This window comes from Salmo trutta, chromosome 14 (assembly GCF_901001165.1).
Source record: "Salmo trutta chromosome 14, fSalTru1.1, whole genome shotgun sequence".
Lineage (NCBI taxonomy): Eukaryota > Metazoa > Chordata > Actinopteri > Salmoniformes > Salmonidae > Salmo > Salmo trutta.
Genome location: NC_042970.1, coordinates 78,064,235 through 78,088,743, shown reverse-complemented (window position 1 = coordinate 78,088,743; position 24,509 = coordinate 78,064,235). Strand labels below are relative to the sequence as shown.

At 45.6% G+C, this 24,509-nt stretch overlaps 1 protein-coding gene and 1 long non-coding RNA gene across 5 annotated transcripts; both read right to left on the bottom strand.

Annotated features, from left to right (window-relative positions):
• Window positions 1-64: 64 nt before the first annotated feature.
• On the bottom strand, window positions 65-23,425 carry LOC115147472 (85/88 kDa calcium-independent phospholipase A2). Of its 3 annotated transcripts, XM_029689717.1 has the most exons (19): window positions 23,341-23,425; window positions 21,921-22,144; window positions 19,272-19,484; window positions 18,568-18,748; window positions 16,647-16,834; window positions 15,889-15,985; window positions 14,356-14,538; window positions 10,829-10,937; window positions 9,117-9,239; window positions 7,984-8,074; window positions 6,767-6,930; window positions 6,154-6,304; window positions 5,828-5,964; window positions 5,350-5,427; window positions 4,782-4,936; window positions 4,632-4,683; window positions 4,290-4,405; window positions 3,956-4,029; window positions 65-1,364 (listed from the first exon to the last, which is right to left on the bottom strand). In XM_029689717.1, the coding sequence occupies exons 2-19, from the start codon at window positions 22,133-22,135 to the stop codon at window positions 1,217-1,219; spliced, it is 2,475 nt and encodes an 824-aa protein (XP_029545577.1). In that variant the 5' UTR covers window positions 22,136-22,144; window positions 23,341-23,425; the 3' UTR covers window positions 65-1,216. The 3 variants fall into 3 exon arrangements, with proteins under 3 accessions (XP_029545577.1, XP_029545578.1, XP_029545579.1); XM_029689718.1 differs by lacking the exon at window positions 5,350-5,427; XM_029689719.1 differs by lacking the exon at window positions 9,117-9,239.
• Window positions 11,285-14,333, bottom strand: LOC115147480 (uncharacterized). Of its 2 annotated transcripts, none has more exons than XR_003866353.1 (2): window positions 13,341-14,333; window positions 11,285-11,359 (listed from the first exon to the last, which is right to left on the bottom strand). It is a non-coding gene; the product is annotated as an uncharacterized LOC115147480 (long non-coding RNA). The 2 variants fall into 2 exon arrangements; XR_003866354.1 differs by having other exon boundaries at window positions 13,374-14,333.
• Window positions 23,426-24,509: the final 1,084 nt, after the last annotated feature.

The following is a 24,509-nucleotide window of genomic DNA, read 5'->3' as shown; positions in this document are numbered from 1 at the left end:
ATGGCGTGTTAAAATGGTCCTTACCTAATTCATTGCATAGTAATTACACAATAAAAATCAATTATTCAGTTCCATAGGTTACTATTTTATTCATATATCCACTTCATCATCAATAATAAAGCCAATACACAACCGTACATAGGATATTAATACAAACAAGTGGTGGAGTTCAGTTAAAAACTGAAAGTCTGAGTCTGAATAGCATCCTATTCACTAGGTAGACATACTTTTGACCAGGGCGCCATTTCAGACACAGACAAATAGTGCAGATAGATAGTATCACAACCCATTGAGATTGGTTATTCAAGTAATGTGGTATTTATTCAGTCCGTCCAGTTGAAATAATTATGATTTGAGAGGTTAAGACAGCAAGAAGGCAGATATGATAGGACAAAGGTAGTTACAAGAGATAGATCCGGGTTGTATTCATTAGTGCACACCGTAGCAAATCATCCCCATTAAGGCATCATCAACTTGAATGGGGATGTCAGTTCGAGGGATTATGGGTGTAGTATGGTGTAATAATGACGCAAAACAGTGATTCATATCATTTACATGGCTGCATTTGTTTTATTGAATGTAAATCTGATTATTTGAAGGATTTGGATTAGCTCAGTAAATAAATACAATGTCAGGAAGAGGTCAATTGTACAAACTGTAATCCTCCGTTACTGAATTTATTTTTTATATAACGTGTTACTTTGTCAGTCTCAGTACTGTTGTGCAAAGCTGAATCTTCCTTTCCCCAGGTTTTAGACTTTGACTTCATGCGACTGTGAGGAAGAATGAAACGCTCTCAAACATTCAGTCACCAGTACAGATTGAAAAAGAAACATCGCTCTATTATCTTTTATCTCCCTCTCTCTCTCTACCTCTTCCCCTCTCTGTGACTCTCTACCTCTTCCCCTCTCTGTGTGTCTCTCTACCTCTATCTCTGACAAAACATCAGGTTATGGACATTTGCTCAGAGCTTTTTCAAGTACATTTTCATCTACACAATGATTACACCCCAATAGAAAATGAGTTTCTACTGAACAAATTGGTAGGTAGGTATTGGTAGGTCACTCCCCGTTTCGTTCCATTTGCTTCCGTTGACGAAACGTTTTGCCCCAGAATCGGCGTAATGAACAAACCCCTGTTGTGCCAGTAGTAGTATGATGTCCATCTGGGATTCCCATAGCATGCTCCCATCCCTGCCTCTCCTCTGCCTCTCCTCTCAGTAGCCGTTGAGTAGTTGCTGTGCCAGGAGTTGGACGTTCTCCCTCTGTTCGTAGAGGTACATCTGGGTCTCCCACAGCATGTCCACCAGCACGGCGTCACTCACCTCATCCAGCATCACCTCCTGGGAGAGCTGGGGGCTCAGTCTGGGGGGGATGGGTAGGAGAGAGCAGGCTAGTTCAACAAGAGCACACGCACCATACTGTCACACAGAATGTTTTTAACCTGTTACACTTGTGGGAATTGGCCTTTATGGATAGGGCCAACTTGAAATGTTTCTTACAGAATAAATATGAAATGCATAACCACTGTAGCAATTGAAAGGGAACAGTTTGGAGATAATGGGGAAATGATTAGACTGAAGCTGAGGACAACAGTTCACCATGACCAGACTGAAGCTGAGGACAACAGTTCACCATGACCAGACTGAAGCTGAGGACAACAGTTCACCATGACCAGACTGAAGCTGAGGACAACAGTTCACCATGACCAGACTGAAGCTGAGGACAACAGTTCACCATGACCAGACTGAAGCTGAGGACAACAGTTCACCATGACCAGACTGAAGCTGAGGACAACAGTTCACCATGACCAGACTGAAGCTGAGGACAACAGTTCACCTGACCAGACTGAAGCTGAGGACAACAGTTCACCTGACCAGACTGAAGCTAAACACTTGGCTTTATGTGCATTTTACATTTACTGTTCTTTTCACTGCATTTGTTGACAACGAAAACTGAAAATACTCTGGATACATTCAGTAACATAAGAACATTCCTGGAAAACATAGTTTAGTGCAACGTAAGAGAAAAAAAATGACAAGGGTTTCAATGAGGACTAACTGGAGTCTCCAAGTGGGGAGACACCTCTCCAGAGTGTGAACAGTTAACTATACGGTGTTGTTTAGAGCTCTCCTAGCTGTGCCGTTGAGGAACTTGATCAAGCACACTTGTAGTTGATTTGTTTGGAACACAACCCTGCAGTTACACAATTACTGTTGATGTTCACACAATCCAAAAACGGTCCATTATAAAATTGCAATTTGGGTCAGGTGGGCATCATGTGAAAGCTTGTTCCATTGCCAAAATGACTAGTTAAGTTCTAAAATAGGGTCTTACAGTGTTAGGCTTTCACAAGGCAGACAGATTGTAATTTAGGCGCCCATAGAAAGGAGTCCTGAGTGCATTCAGGTGCGTGTGCCGTGCCAAATTTCCTTCACAATAAACAAGCACAGGCTGATTGTGTTCAGAACAACCCAGGGTATGACGCCAGGTCATCTTGTAACTGAACAACAAACCGTGATCATAAAAACGCTGACACTGTATACAACATGAGTTTCACTGATTTGGAGACGCGAAGTGCACATTTACACTCACAGCTGTCTGCCTGCTTGTATGACATCATTTATTAGAATCCCCAAGGGCGCCATCTTTCAAAATACGTCCAGTCATCTTCATTTACAGCGTTTCCCCTCACCAAGACAAAACATTTGCAAAAGTTGCCTAATTAGCGGGAGGGATGGGGGCAGCTTGTTTCTGCACGTGGTGCTGAAGTTCAGAACATCTGTCAGTCAAACCCCACACAGAGCTGGGAAGCAGACTGAGCTCTGACCTCATGTATATCAGGTCACTGTACAGCCACTAAGTTCCAGTTTAGGTGCTTACTGGAGCACAAATCTACCATTTTTAACCCGTTTATAGGTACGAGAGCAAAGGGTTAAAACTTTCCATTTCCAATGTACAACAGAGACACAGACACCATACACTGAGTGGACAAAAAAAACATTGTCTACCTGTGGTAGACAGTATCAGTATGATGAGGTTAGTGTCAGACTGACCTGTGGTAGACAGTATCAGTATGATGAGGTTAGTGTCAGACTGACCTGTGGTAGACAGTATCAGTATGATGAGGTTAGTGTCAGACTTACCTGTGGTAGACAGTATCAGTATGATGAGGTTAGTGTCAGACTGACCTGTGGTAGACAGTATCAGTATGATGAGGTTAGTGTCAGACTGACCTGTGGTAGACAGTATCAGTATGATGAGGTTAGTGTCAGACTGACCTGTGGTAGACAGTATCAGTATGATGAGGTTAGTGTCAGACTGACCTGTGGTAGACAGTATCAGTATGATGAGGTTAGTGTCAGACTGACCTGTGGTAGACAGTATCAGTATGATGAGGTTAGTGTCAGACTGACCTGTGGTAGACAGTATCAGTATGATGAGGTTAGTGTCAGACTGACCTGTGGTAGACAGTATCAGTATGATGAGGTTAGTGTCAGACTGGCCTGTGGTAGACAGTATCAGTATGATGAGGTTAGTGTTAGACTGACCTGTGGTAGACAGTATCAGTATGATGAGGTTAGTGTCAGACTGACCTGTGGTAGACAGTATCAGTATGATGAGGTTAGTGTCAGACTGACCTGTGGTAGACAGTATCAGTATGATGAGGTTAGTGTCAGACTGGCCTGTGGTAGACAGTATCAGTATGATGAGGTTAGTGTCAGACTGACCTGTGGTAGACAGTATCAGTATGATGAGGTTAGTGTCAGACTGACCTGTGGTAGACAGTATCAGTATGATGAGGTTAGTGTCAGACTGACCTGTGGTAGACAGTATCAGTATGATGAGGTTAGTGTCAGACTGACCTGTGGTAGACAGTATCAGTATGATGAGGTTAGTGTCAGACTGACCTGTGGTAGACAGTATCAGTATGATGAGGTTAGCGTCAGACTGACCTGTGGTAGACAGTATCAGTCATCTCACACCAGGACCGGGCCCTGTCCACAGCACAGCCATCAGAGTCTGTACACTGACAGACAGAAGGAGAGAAACAGAGGAAATCAGTGTATGTTGTAGATGAGTAATACAACAGGGACCTCTTCATACAGGGACTACTAGGACATTGGTTTCAGAGCTGAAATGTTGAATGAAAATGTGAAGATTTGTTTATATGAATTACTATCAACTATTAGTGTCACTTACGTTTCACTAACTCAAACTCTTAACTAAACAGTATGCAGGATAAAAAAGTCACTCACAATAAATCAAACAATCGTTAAATCAACTCACGCAGTCCACCAGCATCTTGCCCAGCTCCTTGGCGCCTACAAAGCTCTTAGCCAGTTCCAGAGGGTTGGAGGGTCTGAACACGTCTACAGAGTTCACCACTACCTGGGGAGGCTTACCTGTCCCAATAAATATGACATATTACACATCGATATGATTTCTACATATTATAATATACCAATATAAATATCTTACCTGTCCCAATAAATATGACATATTACCATCCATATGATTTCTACATATTATAATATACCAATATAAATATCTTACCTGTCCCAATAAATATGACATATTACCATCCATATGATTTCTACATATTATAATATACCAATATAAAGCTCTTACCTGTCCCTAAAGAAACCACCACACCTAGACGCTGCACCTCTAAGCCACGCCCCTACATTCAAAATAAACAGAGAGAGAGAGAGACAGAGATGTTAAATAGACGATTCAGTACAAAAGGAACATTTTAGATGAAACTTCTTAGAGTCACACCTCTGCTTTCAGGGATTTGTTGTATTGGTGGATCTCAGTCATGGCATCCAGTGTCGGGTTGTTGGCCAGCAGCCCTCCATCCAGAAACCGGCCCATTGGTCGGAAGTAGGTGGGGGCGGCGCCACTGGAACGGGCGGCTCTCCACACGACCTGCTCTGATAGGCCGAGAGGGTTGGGGCTAAGCATCAAATCAACCAATCAATCAGACAAAATCATGATTGATGATGAAAAAAGTTAAAGTTAAATTGGTGAGGTATGACAGCAGATTCACCAAGCATCTTCACTGTGACCCTTTCACCTCCACACACTCACTCAGAGAGAACAGGCATCACACACATACACACAGTCAGACCACACACACAGAGACATAACACACATACAGACAGTCAGACAGACAGACCACACACAGACATAACACACACACAGAGACAACACACACACACACACACACACACACACACACACACACACACAGAACACACACACAGACATAACACACACACACAGAGAGACAACACACACACACACACACACAGACATAACACACAGAGACATAACACACACACACCTTGGTCTGTCACCTTCCTAAGTTTTTTCGCAGGTTCCTGAGTGTATCCAACTATCAACACATCCTCATCCTCCCATCCTGAAACAACAACACACACACTCATACCACCACCAGATGGAAACACAGCTGGCCCTGACACACACTCTCCAAACAACACCGACACTCAGACCCACAGGGCGATCATTATCCATCAAATGTATTTATAAAGCCCTTTTTACATCAGCAGATGTCACAACGTGCTTATACAGAAACCCAGCCTCAAACCCCAAACAGCAAGCAAAGCAGATGTAGAAGCACGGTGGCTAGGAAAAACTCCCTAGAAAGGCAGGAACCTAGGAAGAAACCTAGAGAGGAACCAGGCTCTGAGGGGCCAGTTCTCTTCTGGCTGTGCCGGGTGGAGATTAGAAGAGTACATGGCCATTATCACGTCACACACACACTGAGGTACAACACAAACACAGCCCCCCCACTCTGTTACCTTGTGGTATGGTGAGGGGAAGGAAGGTGGCTGTGGCAGCGTAGGGGCGTTCTCTGGCCAGGGAGGGGGGGTCGTAGTTCCTAAAGAGATGGAGCTCTCCTGGATGCCTGTCTGCCAGCACGCTGGTCACCATCACCCTGTGGAGAGACACAGAGAGACACACACAGAGACACAGACAATATTAGAAGGGCAAAGGATACTTCAGGATGAGAGAAAACATACATGTATAGCTAATGAATATACAATTGAAGCTAATGAAAGTGTTAGTATTACAGCAGCACCCTGACTTGACCAATCAGACAAAGCCAAAGTGTTTCCATGGTTACCTGGGGTGCCGTACGTCTGTCATCATGGTGTTCTCTCCGAACTCTTTCTTCAGGAAGTCCTCCAGAGGGGCCGACTCGTAGGGTCGCGACCCCTTGAACACCTGCTCCTTCATACGGAAGTAGAGGCATCGCAGATACTCCATATCCTTACCTGGAGCGAGAGGGAGAGAGAGAGAAGAGAGAGAGGGAGAGAGAGAGAAGAGAGAGAGGGAGAGAGAGATTTACTCCATATCCTTAACTGGAGAGAAAGAGGGAGAGAGAGAGAAGAGAGCGAGGGAGAGAGAGATTTACTCCATATCCTTAACTGGAGAGAAAGAGGGAGAGATTTCCTCAATATCCTTACCTGCAGAGAGAGAGAAGAGAGGGAGAGAGAGATTTACTCCATATCCTTACCTGGAAAGGTACGACAGCATCTCACAAACAAACACTTTCAATGTTGAAAGGGTCTACGGTTCAAGGCTGCTCTTTAAGAAGTTAGGGACAACTTTGTATGAAAAAAAAACAATCCATTAAAAATATTGAGGACCATATCAACTATATAAAACACATACATAACACCATTTAAGTTTCTCTGCACACAGACACCCATAAAACATACACAGTAACAGCTCACCATGGACGATAGCCAGGGCCAGTATGCCCCCTGTGCTGGTCCCAGAAACCCAGTCAAAGAGTTCCTTGATGGGCCTGCCTGCCTCTTTCTCCAGGGCGATTAACAACTGGATCAGAACCAAGCCTTTAATGCCCCCTCCATCCAGACACAGCAGTCTGTCTATCCTAGAGGAGAGAGGAGGCCATTAGAGTGACTCTTACATAGCAGTCTGTCTATCCTAGAGAGAGAGGAGGCCATTAGAGTGACTCTTACATAGCACTCTGTCTATCCTAGAGGAGAGGAGGCCATTAGAGTGACTCTTACATAGCACTCTGTCTATCCTAGAGAGAGAGGAGGCCATTAGAGTGACTCTTACATAGCAGTCTGTCTATCCTAGAGAGAGAGGAGGCCATTAGAGTGACTCTTACACAGCACTCTGTCTATCCTAGAGAGAGAGGAGGCCATTAGAGTGACTCTTACATAGCACTCTGTCTATCCTAGAGAGAGAGGAGGCCATTAGAGTAACTCTTACATAGCACTCTGTCTATCCTAGAGGAGAGAGGAGGCCATTAGAGTAACTCTTACACAGCACTGTCTATCCTAGCGAGAGGAGGCCATTAGAGTGACTCTTACATAGCAGTCTCTCTATCCTAGAGAGAGGAGGCCATTAGAGTGACTCTTACATAGCAGTCTGTCTATCCATCCTAGAGGAGAGAGGAGGCCATAAGAGAGACTCTTACATAGCACTCTGTCTATCCTAGAGGAGAGGAGGCCATTAGAGTGACTCTTACATAGCACTCTGTCTATCCTAGAGGAGAGAGGAGGCCATTAGAGTAACTCTTACACAGCACTCTGTCTATCCTAGAGAGAGAGGAGGCCATTAGAGAGACTCTTACATAGCACTCTGTCTATCCTAGCGAGAGGAGGCCATTAGAGAGACTCTTACATAGCAGTCTCTCTATCCTAGAGAGAGGAGGCCATTAGAGTGACTCTTACATAGCACTCTGTCTATCCTAGAGAGAGAGGAGGCCATTAGAGTGACTCTTACACAGTAGGAGAGAGAGGAACAAGCCATTCAGACAATATATAAGTCATTTGTCTATATTGTACACTTGACTATTCATCCAAACTGGTGTAATAATCAACCAACCAATGAATCACACAGATCAGCAGTACTTTGAATGAAGAAAAAATGGATAAATATCTAAATAACCAAAATAAAATACACAGAAACGCACTTCCTGCTTCCTGTTTTGAACCCGTCCACTTCCTCCCGGCCACGACTCATCGCTCCCACCGCCGCCGCAACGTGCATGATGTCCTCGAACCCTATCGGCCAATCACAGACAAGGACCCAGGTCTAATCAACCAATAGGAGCGCAGAGTGGAATGGAAGAGAGGGACAGAGAGAAGGGGATGAGCCTGGGGGAAAAGGGAGTGAGAGAAGTGGGAAGAGACAGAAGAGAGGGGAGAAGTACCAGCATAATTCAAAATGCAGGGAGAGAAGAGAGGGATGAATACAAACATGGAGCGATAGCAGAGGGAAGGATGAATTAAAAACAAAGCAGATTAATGTTCGAATGGATTGACGAAAAGAAAAAGGGAGAAAAAGAGAGAAAAATAAGAAAGCCTTTTCAAATGGAAGCAGAAAGTCTTCAAAAGGAGAAGACCATAAGGTAAGGAGGATCACGATGCCGGAGAGAGGGAGACTTCAGTAACGAAAAGAGAGAAAACAAAAAGAGGGGATGAAAAAACGGATAAAACACCATCAAATAAAGGAGGGAGGGAGGGAGGTTCTGGGGTATTGGGGTTGGGGGTCAGAGCAGAGGGAGAGAGGTTCTGGGGTATTGGGGGTCAGAGAAGAGAGAGGGAGGGAGGGAGGTTCTGGGGGGTTGGGGGTCAGAGCAGAGGGAGGGAGGGAGGGAGGTTCTGGGGTATTGGGGGTCAGAGAAGAGAGAGGGAGGGAGGTTCTGGGGTATTGGGGTCAGAGCAGAGGGAGGGAGGGAGGTTCTGGGGTATTGGGGGTCAGAGCAGAGAGAGGGAGGGAGGTTCTAGGGTATTGGGGTTGGGGGTCAGAGCAGAGAGAGAGAGGGAGGTTCTGGGGTATTGGGGGTCAGAGTAGAGGGAGGGAGGGAGGTTCTGGGGTTGGGGGTCAGCGGGTGAAAGATAAAATGGTATCAGGGCCTGTATTCATAAAGCATCTCAGAGTAAGAGTGCTGATCTAAGATCAGATGCCCTCTATCAAACTCATTATGATCAGAACGGCAAAACTGATCCTAGCACCCCTACTCTGAGATGCTTGATACATATGGCCCCAGGAGGAGAAGGGTCAAAGAGACATTTGGGGATTGAGGATGGGGGGGGGCTTTACCTATGCCTGGTGACGAAGCAGCCTTCTTGGGGGGAGGATGGGTGTTGAGGGGGGAGGAGGGTGGGGCACACCGCTGTACCCCTACACTACACAGCATGTCCAGTAGCACCTTTCTGTTGGAGCCTTCAGTCAATCAACACACCAAGCCACGGGGTTAGAGACATGCACACACAATGACAGGCAGGAAGGAGAGAGAGAGAGAGAAGGAGAGGGGAGATGAGAGAGAGAAAGAATGGGAGAGAGAATGAGAGAGAGTAAAAGAGTAGGTTGGGAGAAAGTGGGGAGAGAGAGAGAGAAAGAGTAGGTCAGGAGAGAGAGAGTGGGAAGAGAGAGAGCAAAATGAACTGAAGAACTTTAACAAAGCATGCATTCAATTTCACAGTCAGTTACAGAGAGAAAAAAGAGATTGCTGAGAGAGAGGGAGGAGTGGTAAAAAAGATCATACAGGCATTCACACATGACACACGCCGATTTGGACAACACGCATGGTTTCCATAGAAAGACATAGATAACATGTAATCTTTTGTATTGAGATATTTTCAATCGATTAGTCAATCAATAACAACTATATAAATGTATAACCATGGAAACCACAACAGAGGGGTTGATTGACATGGACAATAACTTCAAAAATACAGAAATTAACACCAGGCAACAGATTTGATAGGACGTAGCTTTCAATACGACCTGCTAGCTAAAATCCCTGCTTGCTCACGTTAGTTAGCTTGTTTCAACTCTGACTTGCAAGCTAACGTTAGCTAGCTAGCATTCGAGGGCTGACGGGTCTCATGAACGTTTATTGTGTGATGTAAAAACAAATGAAGGATCCAACTATGTTGGTAATTTGTCTCATGTCTCACTACTGCAGTATGCTACTGATTGTCCGTGTGCTAGCTAAGAGCAACAAACCCACACAAGATAAACGTGAAAGCATCCAGCACTGATTATCTTTCATTAGCTAGCTTACATTAATGCTATAAACCACTGATAATGTTTTGAAATAACATTATATATTTCTTTGATTGTATATATATATATAGTCTTAGCAAGCTCTTTGGCAGCAAGCTAAGCTTTTTTAGCTATAATATTCAGCTACCTCGCTAGCTTTACAAACGTTAGCTTAGCAAACAACCCATCTCAGGCTGCTGGCTTCCTAAGTGACAGTGGCTGACAAATCAAGTGTTGGTGAAAAAACCCAGGAAATAGTAATTCCCAGAAAGTCCCCCGCAATTTGACCCACCCTCGAGCGAAAGGCCTATGATCATTTCAGCACATTTCGAACAGCTGACTAATCAATGTAATCGAGCAATGAGCAGAGATCACATGATCAATGAACACAATATACTGTAGTTAATGTTATATTAATGTTCACACAGCCCTAACATATGCATGCTATATCATCCACAAGAACACATGCTTCTGAATTCATTAATATCCACATCAGCGTAAGATTGTTGTTGTGTTAGGATTCATTCATGTGCTGGCTTGTGACGTCACAATTTATAAAGGCACCAAGGAACTAACACTCCTAATTTTCTCATTAATTCATCCACCCATTTATTATTTCGTTCCCTTTGCTCACTCTATCCCCCTACTCTATTCCCCCCCCCATCCCTCTTACCTTTACTAGTGCGTGATGCTTTGAGTCCGGGTGTCTCACCCTCTCCCCCCATCCTCCTTTTTCCCTCCCTCTGCTCTTTCTTCCCTCTCACCTTTACTAGTGCGTGCTGCTATCAATCCGGGAGTCTCTCCCAGGTCATTGTGCATCTCCACGTCGGCTCCAAACACGATCAGAGCCTTGATCAGTTCCATGTGGTCCATCTGTAAGTAGCGAAACAGCAGGGGTCAGAGAGTAAAGGTCACGGAAGGAGGGGTCATAGAGGAAAACAAGGGGTCATGAACGGGAAGGGACTATGTAGTGTCCAAATTCGAACCCTAGACCGTACCTCTAATCATTCCCGTCTAACCCTAGACCGTACCTCTAATCATTCCCGTCTAACCCTAGACCGAACCCTTAATCATTCCCGTCTAACCCTAGACCGTACCTCTAATCATTCCCATCTAACCCTAGACCGTACCCCTAATCATTCCCGTCTAACCCTAGACCGTACCCCTAATCATTCCCGTCTAACCCTAGACCGTACCTCTAATCATTCCCGTCTAACCCTAGACCGTACCTCTAATCATTCCCGTCTAACCCTAGACCGTACCCCTAATCATTCCCGTCTAACCCTAGACCGTACCTCTAATCATTCCCATCTAACCCTAGACCGTACCCCTAATCATTCCGATATCCATCCTGCCCTGCCATTCTAAAGTCTTCGAAAGCCAAGTCAATAAACAGATCACTGATCATTTCGAATCCCACCATACCTTCTCCGCTGTGCAATCCGGTTTCCGAGCTGGTCACGGGTGCACCTCGGCCTCGCTGAAGATACTAAACGATATCATCATCGATAAAAGACAGTACTGTGCAGCTGTCTTCATCGACCTGGCCAAGGCTTTCAACTCTGTCAATCACCGTATTCTTATCGGCAGACTCAATAGCCTTGGTTTCTCAAATGACTGCCTCGCCTGGTTCACCAACTACTTCTCAAATAGAGTTCAGTGTGTCAAATCGGAGGGCCTGTTGTCCGGACCTTTGGCAGTCTCTATGGGGGTACCACAGGATTCAATTCTCGGGCCGACTCTTTTCTCTGTATATATCAACAACATATGCGGGTGATTCCCTGATCCACCTCTACGCAGATGACACCATTCTGTATATATCTGGCCCTTCCTTGGAAACGGTGTTAACTAACCTCCAAACGAGCTTCAATGCCATACAACTCTCCTTCCGTGGTCTCCAACTGCTCTTAAATGCAAGTAAAACTAAATGCATGCTCTTCAACCGATCGCTACCCGCACCTGCCCACCTGTCCAGCATCACTACTCTGGATGGCTCTGACTTAGTATATGTGGACAACTACAAATACCTAGGTGTCTGGTTAGACTGTAAACTATCCTTCCAGACTCACATTAAACATCTCCAATCCAAAATGAAATCTAGAATCGGCTTCCTATTTCACAACAAAGCATCCTTCACTCATGCTGCCAAACATACCCTCGTAAAACTGACCATCCTACCGATCCTCGACTTCGGCGATGTCATTTACAAAATAGCTTTCAACACTCTACTCAAAAAATTGGAAGCAGTCTATCACAGTGCCATCCGTTTTGTCACCAAAGCCACATATACTACCCATCACCGCGACCTGTACACTCTCGTTGGCTGGCCCTCGCTTCATATTCGTCGCCAAACCCACTGGCTCCAGGTCATCTACAAGTCTCTGCTAGGTAAAGCCCGGCCTTATCTCAGCTCACTGGTCACCATAGCAGCACCCACCCGTAGCACGCGCTCCAGCAGGTATATCTCACTGGTCACCCCCAAAACCAATTCTTTCTTTGGCCGTCTTTCCTTCCAGTTCTCTGCAGCCAATGACTGGAACGAACTGCAAAAATCACTGAAGCTGGAGACTCATATCTCCCTCACTAGCTTTAAGCACCAGCTGTCAGAGCAGCTCACAGATCACTGCACCTGTACATAGCTCATCTGTAAATAGCCCATCCAACTGCCTCATCCCCATACTGTATTTATTTATTTTGCTCCTTTGCACCCCAGTATCTCTACTTGCACATTCATCTTCTGCACATCTACCATTCCAATGTTTAATTTCTATATTGTAATTACTTCGCCACCATGGCCTATTTATTGCCTTACCTCTCTTATCCTACCTCATTTGCACACACTGTATATAGATTTTTTGTACTGTATTATTGACTGAATGTTTGTTTTACTCCATGTGTAACTCTGTGTTGTTGTATGTGTCGAACTGCTTTGCTTTATCTTGGCCAGGTCGCAGTTGTAAATGAGAACTTGTTCTCAACTTGCCTACCTGGTTAAATAAAGGTAAAATAAATAAATAAATATATATATATTTTTTAAGACTGTACCTCTAATCATTCCCGTCTAACCCTAGACCGTACCTCTAATCATTCCCGTCTAACCCTAGACCGTACCCCTAATCATTCCCGTCTAACCCTAGACCGTACCCCTAATCATTCCCGTCTAACCCTAGACCGTACCCCTAACCATTCCCATCTAACCCTAGACCGTACCCCTAACCATTCCCATCTAACCCTAGACCGTACCCCTAATCATTCCCATCTAACCCTAGACCGTACCCCTAATCATTCCCGTCTAACCCTAGACCGTACCCCTAATCATTCCCGTCTAACCCTAGACCGTACCCCTAATCATTCCCGTCTAACCCTAGACCGTACCTCTAATCATTCCCGTCTAACCCTAGACCGTACCCCTAATCATTCCCATCTAACCCTAGACCGTACCCCTAATCATTCCCGTCTAACCCTAGACCGTACCTCTAATCATTCCCATCTAACCCTAGACCGTACCTCTAATCATTCCCGTCTAACCCTAGACCGTACCTCTAATCATTCCCGTCTAACCCTAGACCGTACCCCTAATCATTCCCGTCTAACCCTAGACCGTACCTCTAATCATTCCCGTCTAACCCTAGACCGTACCTCTAATCATTCCCGTCTAACCCTAGACCGTACCTCTAATCATTCCCGTCTAACCCTAGACCGTACCTCTAATCATTCCCGTCTAACCCTAGACCGTACCTCTAATCATTCCCGTCTAACCCTAGACCGTACCCCTAATCATTCCCATCTAACCCTAGACCGTACCCCTAACCATTCCCGTCTAACCCTAGACCGTACCCCTAATCATTTGTACCCTTAATTATTGTTGAGGGGATTCATATGTTTGAGATAAAGAGGAAGGTTACCGAAGCATTAAACTCCCACTGAGTGCAACAACACACCCTCCCTACCTTCATAGCCAGAAGCAGGGCCGTGTTTCCCCTCTGTGTGACACATAAACCACACACACACACACACCCTCCCTACCTTTATAGCCAGAAGCAGGGCCGTGTTTCCCCTCTGTGTGACACACACACACACACACACACACACACACACCCTCCCTACCTTCATAGCCAGAGCCGTGTTTCCCCTCTGTGTGACACATAAACCACACACACACACTACACACACCCTCCCTACCTTCATAGCCAGAAGCAGGGCCGTGTTTCCCCTCTGTGTGACACACACACACACACACACACACACACACACACACACACACACACACACACAGCCCCTCCCTACATACCTTCATAGCCAGATGCAGGGCTGTGTTCCCATCCTGACCCTTGAGGTTGGGTTCCCCCCCGTGTGTGAGCAGCACCATGGAAGCATCGAAGCGCCCCCTCTTGGTCAGGACGTGCAGTGCACTCTCCCCTGTCTTACTGAGGTAGTTCACCAAGCAACCTCGCTCCAGCAGCGTACGACACATCTAGAGAGGGAGGGGGTAGAGAAAGGGGGGAGAAGTAGAGGGGAGGGAGAGAGGAAAAGCATGCTATCACTTAGCCATGTTTAACACAGACTTGTAAATAATATCTGTTTGACCATAACTTGATACATAGAAACAAGTAGATACTTCAGGTTTCAGTACATTTAACTAGCAACAGTAGTAAACATGTTGTCCCCTACAGAATGATGCAGCGCCCCCTTGGCCCACTCAGTGTAGTTTTGTCACATGTTGGATCTCCACAGCGAGATGCATTCACCCACGTTTCCTGTTTCTCATGAGGAGAAGCATATACAGCACAAAGTGTCATGACTGGAGCTCAACGGGACAGGAGAAATGCTTGTTCAAAGTTTCTCAGTTCAGCTGATTACTATATCGCCCCCTTTGGGCCAATCAGAGATGTGGCATTTGTGAAACTACACTATGGCAAGACGCAAAAGTCACCCGAGTTTGGTTAAACATTTTTAAATAAATCAGGCGAGTGGTGTCTGAGATATCGCATGTGACTAACGTACGTACAAGGGTTTCCGTTAGGAAAAAGACGCCGGACAACATGACCGGCAAGATTTTAATTTACCGGACCAATTTGCATTGGGTGTGTAACCCAGTAGGGCGTCCACCCACAATGCTCAGAATGACAGAAATCACATTTAGATTATGGTAATTCATCTTAATATTCTGTGCAACTCCTGTAATGAAGCAGCCAATACAACATCATTTGCCAAAATGCAATTTGTGGGAAAACACTAGGAAGAGTTTCTAATATGACTAGGATTGTGGCTTTGGCTTCTGGACAACGAAAGAACGTCGGAAACCAATAGAACAGGAGAGAAATGCAGGTTTCAATGGGGAAGACCATAACTGCTTTTGACTAGGCTACTTTGAAGCAAGGTAAGACATGCCTCAGAATATGAAGTAAAACTTTGAGGTTTCAAACTATTAAGTATATGTTTTCAAAATGCATACTGCCTCCAGCTCACGTTGTAAAGTGCTGGGTGACACGCTGATAGCCTCCCTACCGTGTCTTATGCACTAGAACGCCGATTGGGAGGCGCTTTTCAATTACCAGTTGAGAAATAAAAAATAGTAGCAATTATTTTCACAAAATTGGGCAAATTAAACTATAGACGGACAATTTGGCAAGCAAAACATTTATTTATAGTTTTTTCATCGGCCAAAAGTCGGTAAATGGAAACCCTGGTAAGCATGTTAGTAGGTACGAACGGACGGAAACAGATCCAAAGTTCCACCGATTTTATCATGGAGGGGCAATTAAAGTATTTTATCACAATTCATTTTGGGTGAAAAAGTGTAATTGTAAAGTGTTCCCTCTACCTCTGCAGTCTTGCACCAGTGTAGGGGGGTTCCTCCATAGACGGCATCTTCTACCTGTAGCTGACCTGGGTCTGCATCCAGGACAGCCTCAGCACAACTAGAGAGGGAGCAAGGGAGGGAGCAGAGAGAGGAGAGAGAGAGAGCGAGAGAGAGGGAGCGAGAGAGAGGGAGCGAGAGAGAGCGAGAGAGAGGGAGCGAGAGAGAGGGAGCGAGAGAGAGGGAGCGAGAGAGAGGGAGCGAGAGAGAGGGAGCGAGAGAGGAGAGAGAGGGAGCGAGAGAGGAGAGAGAGGGAGCGAGAGAGAGGGAGCGAGAGAGAGGGAGCGAGAGAGAGGAGAGAGAGGGAGCGAGAGAGAGGGAGCGAGAGAGAGGGAGCGAGAGAGAGGAGAGAGAGAGAGGGAGCGAGGGAGAGGAGAGAGAGGGAGCGAGAGAGAGGGAGCGAGAGGGAGCGAGAGAGAGGGAGCGAGAGAGAGGGAGCGAGAGAGGAGGGTGAGGGAGCGAGAGAGGAGGGTGCGAGAGAGAGAAAGGTAGAAAGAAGAGTGAGAGAATTGTAAACAATGTAGTGGAATCTTGTTTGACCTATCCAGCGCCTTCACATCTGCAAAAACTGTGGGGAAGACAGGAGCTAGGAGGTAGATTTGGGACACGGCAATCTCCTCTCACCACTATACCACCAATCAGTGTTCTCCATTCTCCCTTAGCTAATGAAAGAGCCAATCAACATTCATCACCATTCCCTCTTTGCCAATCTGTGCTCTCACCCCTTCTCACTGTACTTCATGGCGGCGTGGATTGGGTAGCCACTGCCCCCGATGATGTCACAGCGAGCTCCTCCCCCCAGGAGGGCGTTCACGGCCTCTACCCTCCCGAGGCGACAAGAAACATGGAGGGGCGTCTCCCCCGCCCCGTTCAGCTCATTCACCCCCGCACACATCCTACTGCACAGCGCCTAGAGGAGGGAGAAACCAAAAGCAGACACATTTTAATAGGGACCTTGCTGTCATTTCGACATTTTAATTGCAATGTATACGTTTCTGATGAAGGCCATCTGTATATGTTTTTAAACTTAAAAAAGCGAATAAAACATCACATGTTTAACTGCGAGTGAGATCGTGACTATTCCCTCCAAATGTGTTCTGAAACCCTGAAAATCCATGTAAAAGGACAGAAGGAAGGAACAGCAGATGTACTGCAGCAGTCTTGTAGCTGATCTGAATATAGAGAACAGACAGCGTTGTGTACTGACAGCTATAGAGAGGTGACCCAGAGTCCTCAGTCTGACCTGCATAACAGCAGCCGGGTCCTGTCCCTGTCCTGACAGTTCTGGGCCCCGGCCGCAGCAGAGGAATATCTGGGATACACGGATCGGAGACGCAGAGCGCTAGTACTTCAACACGTACACTGCAAAGCAGGGTTGCATTCAATAGCAATCAAACAGAAGAAGAAAACAGGCCAAAACAAGGAGGGACCTAGCTGAATTTGTCCAACGAGAAACTCTTTTGCTACAGTGTGGACTAATGAGTACCACCCAGCACTGCACTAAAAGAACTAGCACAGCCCTGCCTTGCCTTCGCAGTAGAGTCAATGTCCCCTTTCTGAGACTGGCTACCTGTGACTGGCCCTACCACCCGGAGCCCCCACCACCCGGAGCCCCCACCCGCTGCCTGGTTTATGTTAGCCCGACATTAACCTGACGTAGCAGGCATGAGAGAAACGCCTGAGCGGAGTTCACACAATTTCACTAGAAAAAGGAAGCTAGGTTGAAAATAGCTGTATCCCTGGAAACCGGAAAATCGGGTTGTTGGCAACTCCACTCAGGCCAGCCTGCCCTGTTCCCATGTAATGCAGTGTCTATGACTGTCATATTGGTATAGGTACAAACTGGAACTTGAAACTGCATGGGACCTTTATGCGCACACGCACAAGTCCTGTTTGGCAGCACAGTGCATGGGGCATCTTACACTGAGTATACCAAACATTAGGAACACCTTCCTAATATTGAGTTGCACCCCCCCATTGACACAAACCAGTCTGCCTGGCAACTAACATACCCAGTTAAAAGTCAGTTAAATATTTTGTCTTGCCCATTCACCCTCTGAATGACACACACAATCCATGTCTCAATTGTCTCAAGGCTTAAAAATCCTTCTTTAACCCGTCTCCTCCCCTTCATTTACACTGATTGAAGTGGATTTAACAGGTGACATCAATAAGGGATCATAGCTTTCACCTAGATTCACCTGGTCAGTCTGTCATGGAAAGAGCAGGTGTTCATAATGTTTTGGTTACTCAGTGTGGTAACTATTCTTGTGTCGACCAGAAGTCCCCACAAGAATAGTAAACAAACATTTTGTTAGTCCCCACTAGATTAAATGCTAATTTAGGGTGGTTAGGGTTAAGGTTAGGGTACGAGTTAGGTTTAGGGTTACATTGGATTTTGAACGGGACTGAATCAAATCAAATTTATTTATGAAGCCCTTCTTACATCAGCTGATATCTCAAAGTGCTGTACAGAAACCCAGCCTAAAACCCCAAACAGCAAGCAATACAGGTGTAGAAGCACGGAATTGTGTGTCCCCACAAGGTTAGCTGTACACGACTCTGTGTGTGTGTGTGTGTGTGTGTGTGTGTGTGTGTGTGTGTGTGTGTGTGTGTGTGTGTGTGTGTGTGTGTGTGTCACACCTGTATAATAGTAGCCGAGTCCTGCTTGGCGGCACAATGCATTGGCGTCTCCCCGTTCTTGTCTTTGATGTCGGTGCGAGCCTGGCACTCCTCCAGCAGCTCTCTGACACATGCCACTTCCCCCCGCTCACACGCCAGGTGTAACGGGGTCTGACCAGCAGCGTCCCTGGCGTTTATCTGGCTGGAGAGGGTGAGGAGTGTGAAGTATCAATATGATTAGGGAGAGAGGAGAGGGGAAGGGAGGGAGACCATCGCTCATTTTAAAATCAACATATTCCCTATTGCTTAAGCCACAATATCGGTTAACCCAGAACTAAAGTCTCATGTAAATTGGTCAGCTGCTCGATTAAGTTCTGAGTCCATGTGTGTTAAGAGATGAAGAGATGCTAGAACAAGGAGCCCCACCTGCTCTCTCTCTCTGTAGGTTACGGGCTGAATGTCCCGTCCCCTTCTGAAATGCTAAACACCTGTTAAATCGTGATTTGTCCAAATAACCAGTGACGAAAACCCCAAACACGAGAATTACTGGTGCTTGTTATCTTCACCCATCACATTCCTTCCTGACAGATTCTACAGTAGCAGTTCTGTTGACGCAGATCTGTCCGGGGGATTACTCACGCCCTAATGCTTTACAGCAACTCTTTGGTAATAACATGCTTATAACCCACTCATTACATGCTTATAGCCAGACTCTACAACCTCACCTCTGGACGTGGTTGTGCTTCAGGCATTCCCTCAGGCCCGTATCCACGGCGATGTGGGCGGAGCTCCAGTCAGCGTGATTACGGAGGCAGTCTACTATTGGCTGGACTGCCTCTGGCTTGGGGAGGGGGAGGGTCTCGTAGAAGGGACGAAGCTTGAGGGCGTACTGGGGGAACCAGTTCATGGCGTCCTCCTCGGAGTTGACCTGAAACAACCTAGGAGACGGGAAGTGGAGATGTCAACCAAAGGTCAGCCGACCCGACCAAAGATTGTCCATTATACTGGCAAGATAGTCGATTAACAATGGAAATATATGTCCTCAAAGATGGAATGCAGGTGTGAGGAGGCGAGATCAGGTGGGACCATTCTAGCCAATGAGAGGGCAGATATGCATGTAAACAAAAGGCCATTGAGATAGATAGAGGACTCATCTTTGTATCAGTGTCATTATATGTAGCATCTGTGACAGCCTGGGCAACCCCATTGAGGCCATCTCCATTTTAAAAGTAGACAATTTTCTTCTTCATTGGCTGATTGCTCCGAACTGATAGGAATCCCCACGCAGTTGACTACTTAAAAAAGTGGTAGAAGCCCTCAATGGCAATGTCCATGTTAAAACGGGTTATATCCATGATGAGTCCTCTATGACAACAGGCACAACTCCGACAGTTGTTTTTTTTCAACGTTGCTGAAATGCCACGTGCGTCCACTTATATTAGCGCAGTCCTAACAACCTAACCATTAGGAAAGTTCTAGTTGATCAAATAAGCCTCGCGTAGCAATTTAGCATATTCGACACTCATTGAGCTCCATTCAAACATTCCTCACTTCGTGGGCTTATTTTTCATGGACAGATTTTGGGCGGAGTGAAAACTCTCGTTTCACCTCTTCCTCTCTACATTCAGATGTTCTACTCTTCTTCCAAAGGTTTCATGACTCACTCCCCCTCGGAAAGCCTACGGACTGGGAAGTAAAATATAGTGAGTGAGTGCACCTTTTGCTGGGAAGGAGGAGTAGGAAATCGGAACTCAGTTCTATCTGTGAAAAACTTGCATGTGATCTGTAAATATGAACAAAAACGTTCAATTACAAGCCTAGTTTAGCCAAGGAGAAAACACTGACCTATATAGGGAGAAAGACAGTATCCTTCCTGGCTTGCCATGATTGGCTGAGCTAATGGGTGGGGCTGGATATGCCGAGAGATGAGTCCTGATTAGTCTCATGTCACGGGCCAGGGACCGATGGAACTTAGGCTTACTAGTGTTTTAACCATGCATCTTTCCTACAATGGCCAAAGATGTAACATACATTTCCCAGAACACCACACAGAGAGAATGGTCACTAAGTGCATTGTTGGAGCATGTGTCCATACTGACAGGATCGAAAGAAAGGGAGTGCTGCTCTCGGATCAGCTTTCTCCATTCAAATATTTCCTTAACATTAGAATTATTTCACAATACTGACAACAGATCAGCTCCTAGAGAGATATTACCACCTACAGCTGCAAATTTTGAGGCGGCTTATTCTAATGCTTACCCTATGATAATGCACTAAATCAAGATTTGGCACCTTATTGGCTACATATCATTAATTAAATTGAGACAAATTACAGACAGTAGCCAACAATTAGCAAAATAAACATGTCATGTACTTCAACATGATTGAAATAGGCCTATAGTCTGCTGTTTATATTTTAATCCAGTCATCTCGGTTTTTTATATATATACACACACACACTTCGCTTGTATCAATTGCAAAGACATTGGCAACTTCATATTTGTAGTCGACTTTTGTTCTGAAGTTATCAGAGAGACGGATAAACCATGTGATTCTATGTTTAGCTGAGATCTTCTGTGTATTAAGTGATACGGGAGGGCAAGAAAAAGCATCTAACAACGCACTTAACTGTTCTACGAGTGGCCTGAGGCAGGCGTTGGATTACCAGCGTTTTCTAGTGCAAAGTTAATAACGATTGTTTATAGGAAACAGCTCGGAGATGCTCCTAACAATAATAATAACAACAATAATAATAATGTTCTAACAATGAACTTTGCCTTAAGATGCTTTTGGGAAACCGGGACCTGGTCAGTATATTGATGATCATTGCTACTGCAGATTTTTGGAAAGATATACAGTTATGGACAACTGCAAAAGAGTTGCTACAGGTCTCGACATCGCTGCCCTGAATTTAGCAGGTGCTATGGACAAAGCTCCGTGGGAGAAAGTTTACTTAGAGACTACTTTCTGGAGGACAATGCCATGCTGACTCATGTGAATTCTTAAAGAGATGGTTGGGGCTAAGGCTTAAAAAAGGTCTTGAACGATGTCGAATGGGCGGAAACAAAGAGGGGCTCTAGCCAGCAAGTATGAAAATCAACAACAACAAAGATTTTGCTGCGGTCTCTCCACCTCCATCCTCCATCACACTCTCCTCCTGTCTCCACCTCCATCCTCCTCTCCCTCCATCACACTCTCCTCCTGTCTCCACCTCCATCCTCCTCTCCCTCCATCACACTCTCCTCCTGTCTCCACCTCCATCCTCCTCTCCCTCCATCACACTCTCCTCCTGTCTCCACCTCCATCCTCCATCACACTCTCCTCCTGTCTCCTCCTGTCCTCTCCCATCCCACTCTCTCTGCCCCCCAACCCACCTCAAGGCGACGGTGGGCGTATCAGGGCACTTGAGCAGGCAGTCCCAACTCTGACAAGGGGTGTTCTTGTACAGCACCATGCGTCCCTCCTCCTTCAGCTTGACCTTCCCCCCTCCGCTGTAGTCCGACAGTGGTACTTCCCTGACGCGGTAGGGGTTGGAGAAGAGGTTAGAGACGGCGGACACAGTCTCCATGACTCCCCTTAGAAACTGCATGGTGGTGGCCTGGGTACAGAGAGGAGAGAGAAAGGACGTTAGGAAGAGGCTCTGTCTCGTTTCATTCTTCAACAATACCTCACATTCTCTCTGCTTGCTTCCTTCTCAACACCCATTGGAGTAGAAGGTTTGAGGGGAGGGTCCTTGGACCTCCTCCTCCAATACGGTTGGGAGTTAGGCCTAGGCGAGGAGATAGGATGCAAGGAATCAAGCAAGGACAGATAAGGGTTGATAAGAGTGCAGACAGGGATGGTAATCAGCAAGACGTATTGTGTGATTCCACACGAAAACAGAGCCCAATTCTTCTATGGATTACATTTTGTGAAAATCCCCAAAATCATGGTCTGTTTTGGTTCTAGTTTTGAGAGGAATCACACTACTGCAAACAGTCAAGATTAGAATCTGTGTACAAAGGTCATAATTATGGTTACCTGATCTGGTATGTTGAGTACTTCTCTCTGGTCTATCAACAACAACACTGATGCAATCAGACTTGGGTTCAAATACTATTTGAAATCTTTCAAATACTTTGAGCATTCGCGTCAGCGTGTCTGTAGTGCCAACCCCAAATGGGTGGGTTTTACACATCTGGGACTATTCTGTTGGTTCCATTTCACCAGACAAGCTCAATTGAACACAGGCAAATGAATCAAAATGTATTTAAAATAGTATTTGAACCCAGCCCAGCATTTGGTCCCACCCACTCCCTTGTGAGACTCAACCATGTCCCAACTGCATAGTTAAGCAGCATTGTGTGCTTTGCTTGACTAAAAACAACAGAGGGGAGGGGGGTGACAATCAAAAACTGAAAGCAAAAGTTTATTTCAGCTTGTGGAGTCAATGTGGAATTGCTTTGCCTTTACTCTATTTCCATTGCAAACCTCTTGAATGATAAGGCATTGTCTGGCTCCTCATTCAACGTGAACAAGCGGTGCCATTCATGCAATTCATGAGTCCTGCCAGTTAAAGCGTATGACTCTCTCAGTCCAGTCTCTGAATCAATTTGGCACACATAACATAGCTAGCTTCGCATAGCTACCGATACAGTCAAGGGCAGAATCGCGATATAGAACTGACACTGTATGTATATTCTTTCAATTGGAAACAAACGCATTTATGCTGACTCTTGTACGTGGTATGCTTTCATTGTACTCTTATCTACGATCATCGGTTTAGTTTAGGAAGGAGCTCATCATAAACCTTACCTGATTACTGCGACTCCTCTCCACCAGTGACTGACGACTTTTGATGGATCATCAACAACCGGCTAGCGTTCAACCAACCTTGCTGCAAAACTTGATTGATGTGAGCTGCACCAATCAGTGAACACGCATTGGAAGGCGTTGTCTGAAAATACACCAATTGTAGAAAACCAATAAATTAGAGGAGGGTACACAGCGCATAATCTGACTGCGTGTTGGACGAAGCTGCCTACCACAGGCTTTTTCTTTCACACTCTAAATGGTTAATTAGAGGATTTAGAGAGAAAATCTGACCCTGGATCTGTGTACAGGGGCGTCACAGATTGAAGCAGTATTTTTGGTAGACATAATAGAATAGAATGTTCTAGTTTATTGTTCTCCAGGTACATTTTCTGCACTTCTCAAATCGAGTTTTATTAGTCACATGTTTCAAAAACAACAGATGTAGACTAACAGTGAAATGGTTACTTATGGAACCTTTCCAACAATGCAAAAATAATATAGAGAAATAATAGAACATTTGAAAAATAATAACATGAGGAATAAATACACAATGAGTAATGATATCTTGGCTATATACACTGGGTACCAATACCGAGTCAATGTGCAGGGGTACAAGGTAATTGAGGTAGATATGTACATTTAGGTAGGGATAAAGTGACTAGGCAACAGGATAGATAATAAACAGTAATAGCAGCATAGTTGATCAGTCAAAAGGGTGCAAAAAGGGTCAGTGCCGATAGTCGGGGTAGCTATTGTTTAATTATTTAACTAACTATTTAGCAGTCTTAAGGCTTGGGGGTAGAAGCTGTTCAGGGTCCTGTTGGTTCAAGACTTGGTGCATCGGTACCGCCTGCCATGCAGTAGCAGAGAGAACAGTCTATGACTTGGGTAGCTGGAGTCTTTGACAATTTTTAGGGCCTTCCTCTGAAACCGGCTGGTATAGAGGTCTTGGATGGCAGGGAGCTCGGCCCCAGTGATGTACAGGGCCGTACACACAACCCTCTGTAGCGCCTTGTGGTCAAATGCCATGCAGTAGTCTTACAAAGTGGTGATGCAGCCAGTCAAGACGCTTTCAATGTTGCAGCCGTAGAACTTTTTGAGGATCAGAGGGTCCATGTCGAATCTTTCCAGCCTCCTGAGGGGGAAGACGCGTTGTCGTGCCCTCTTCA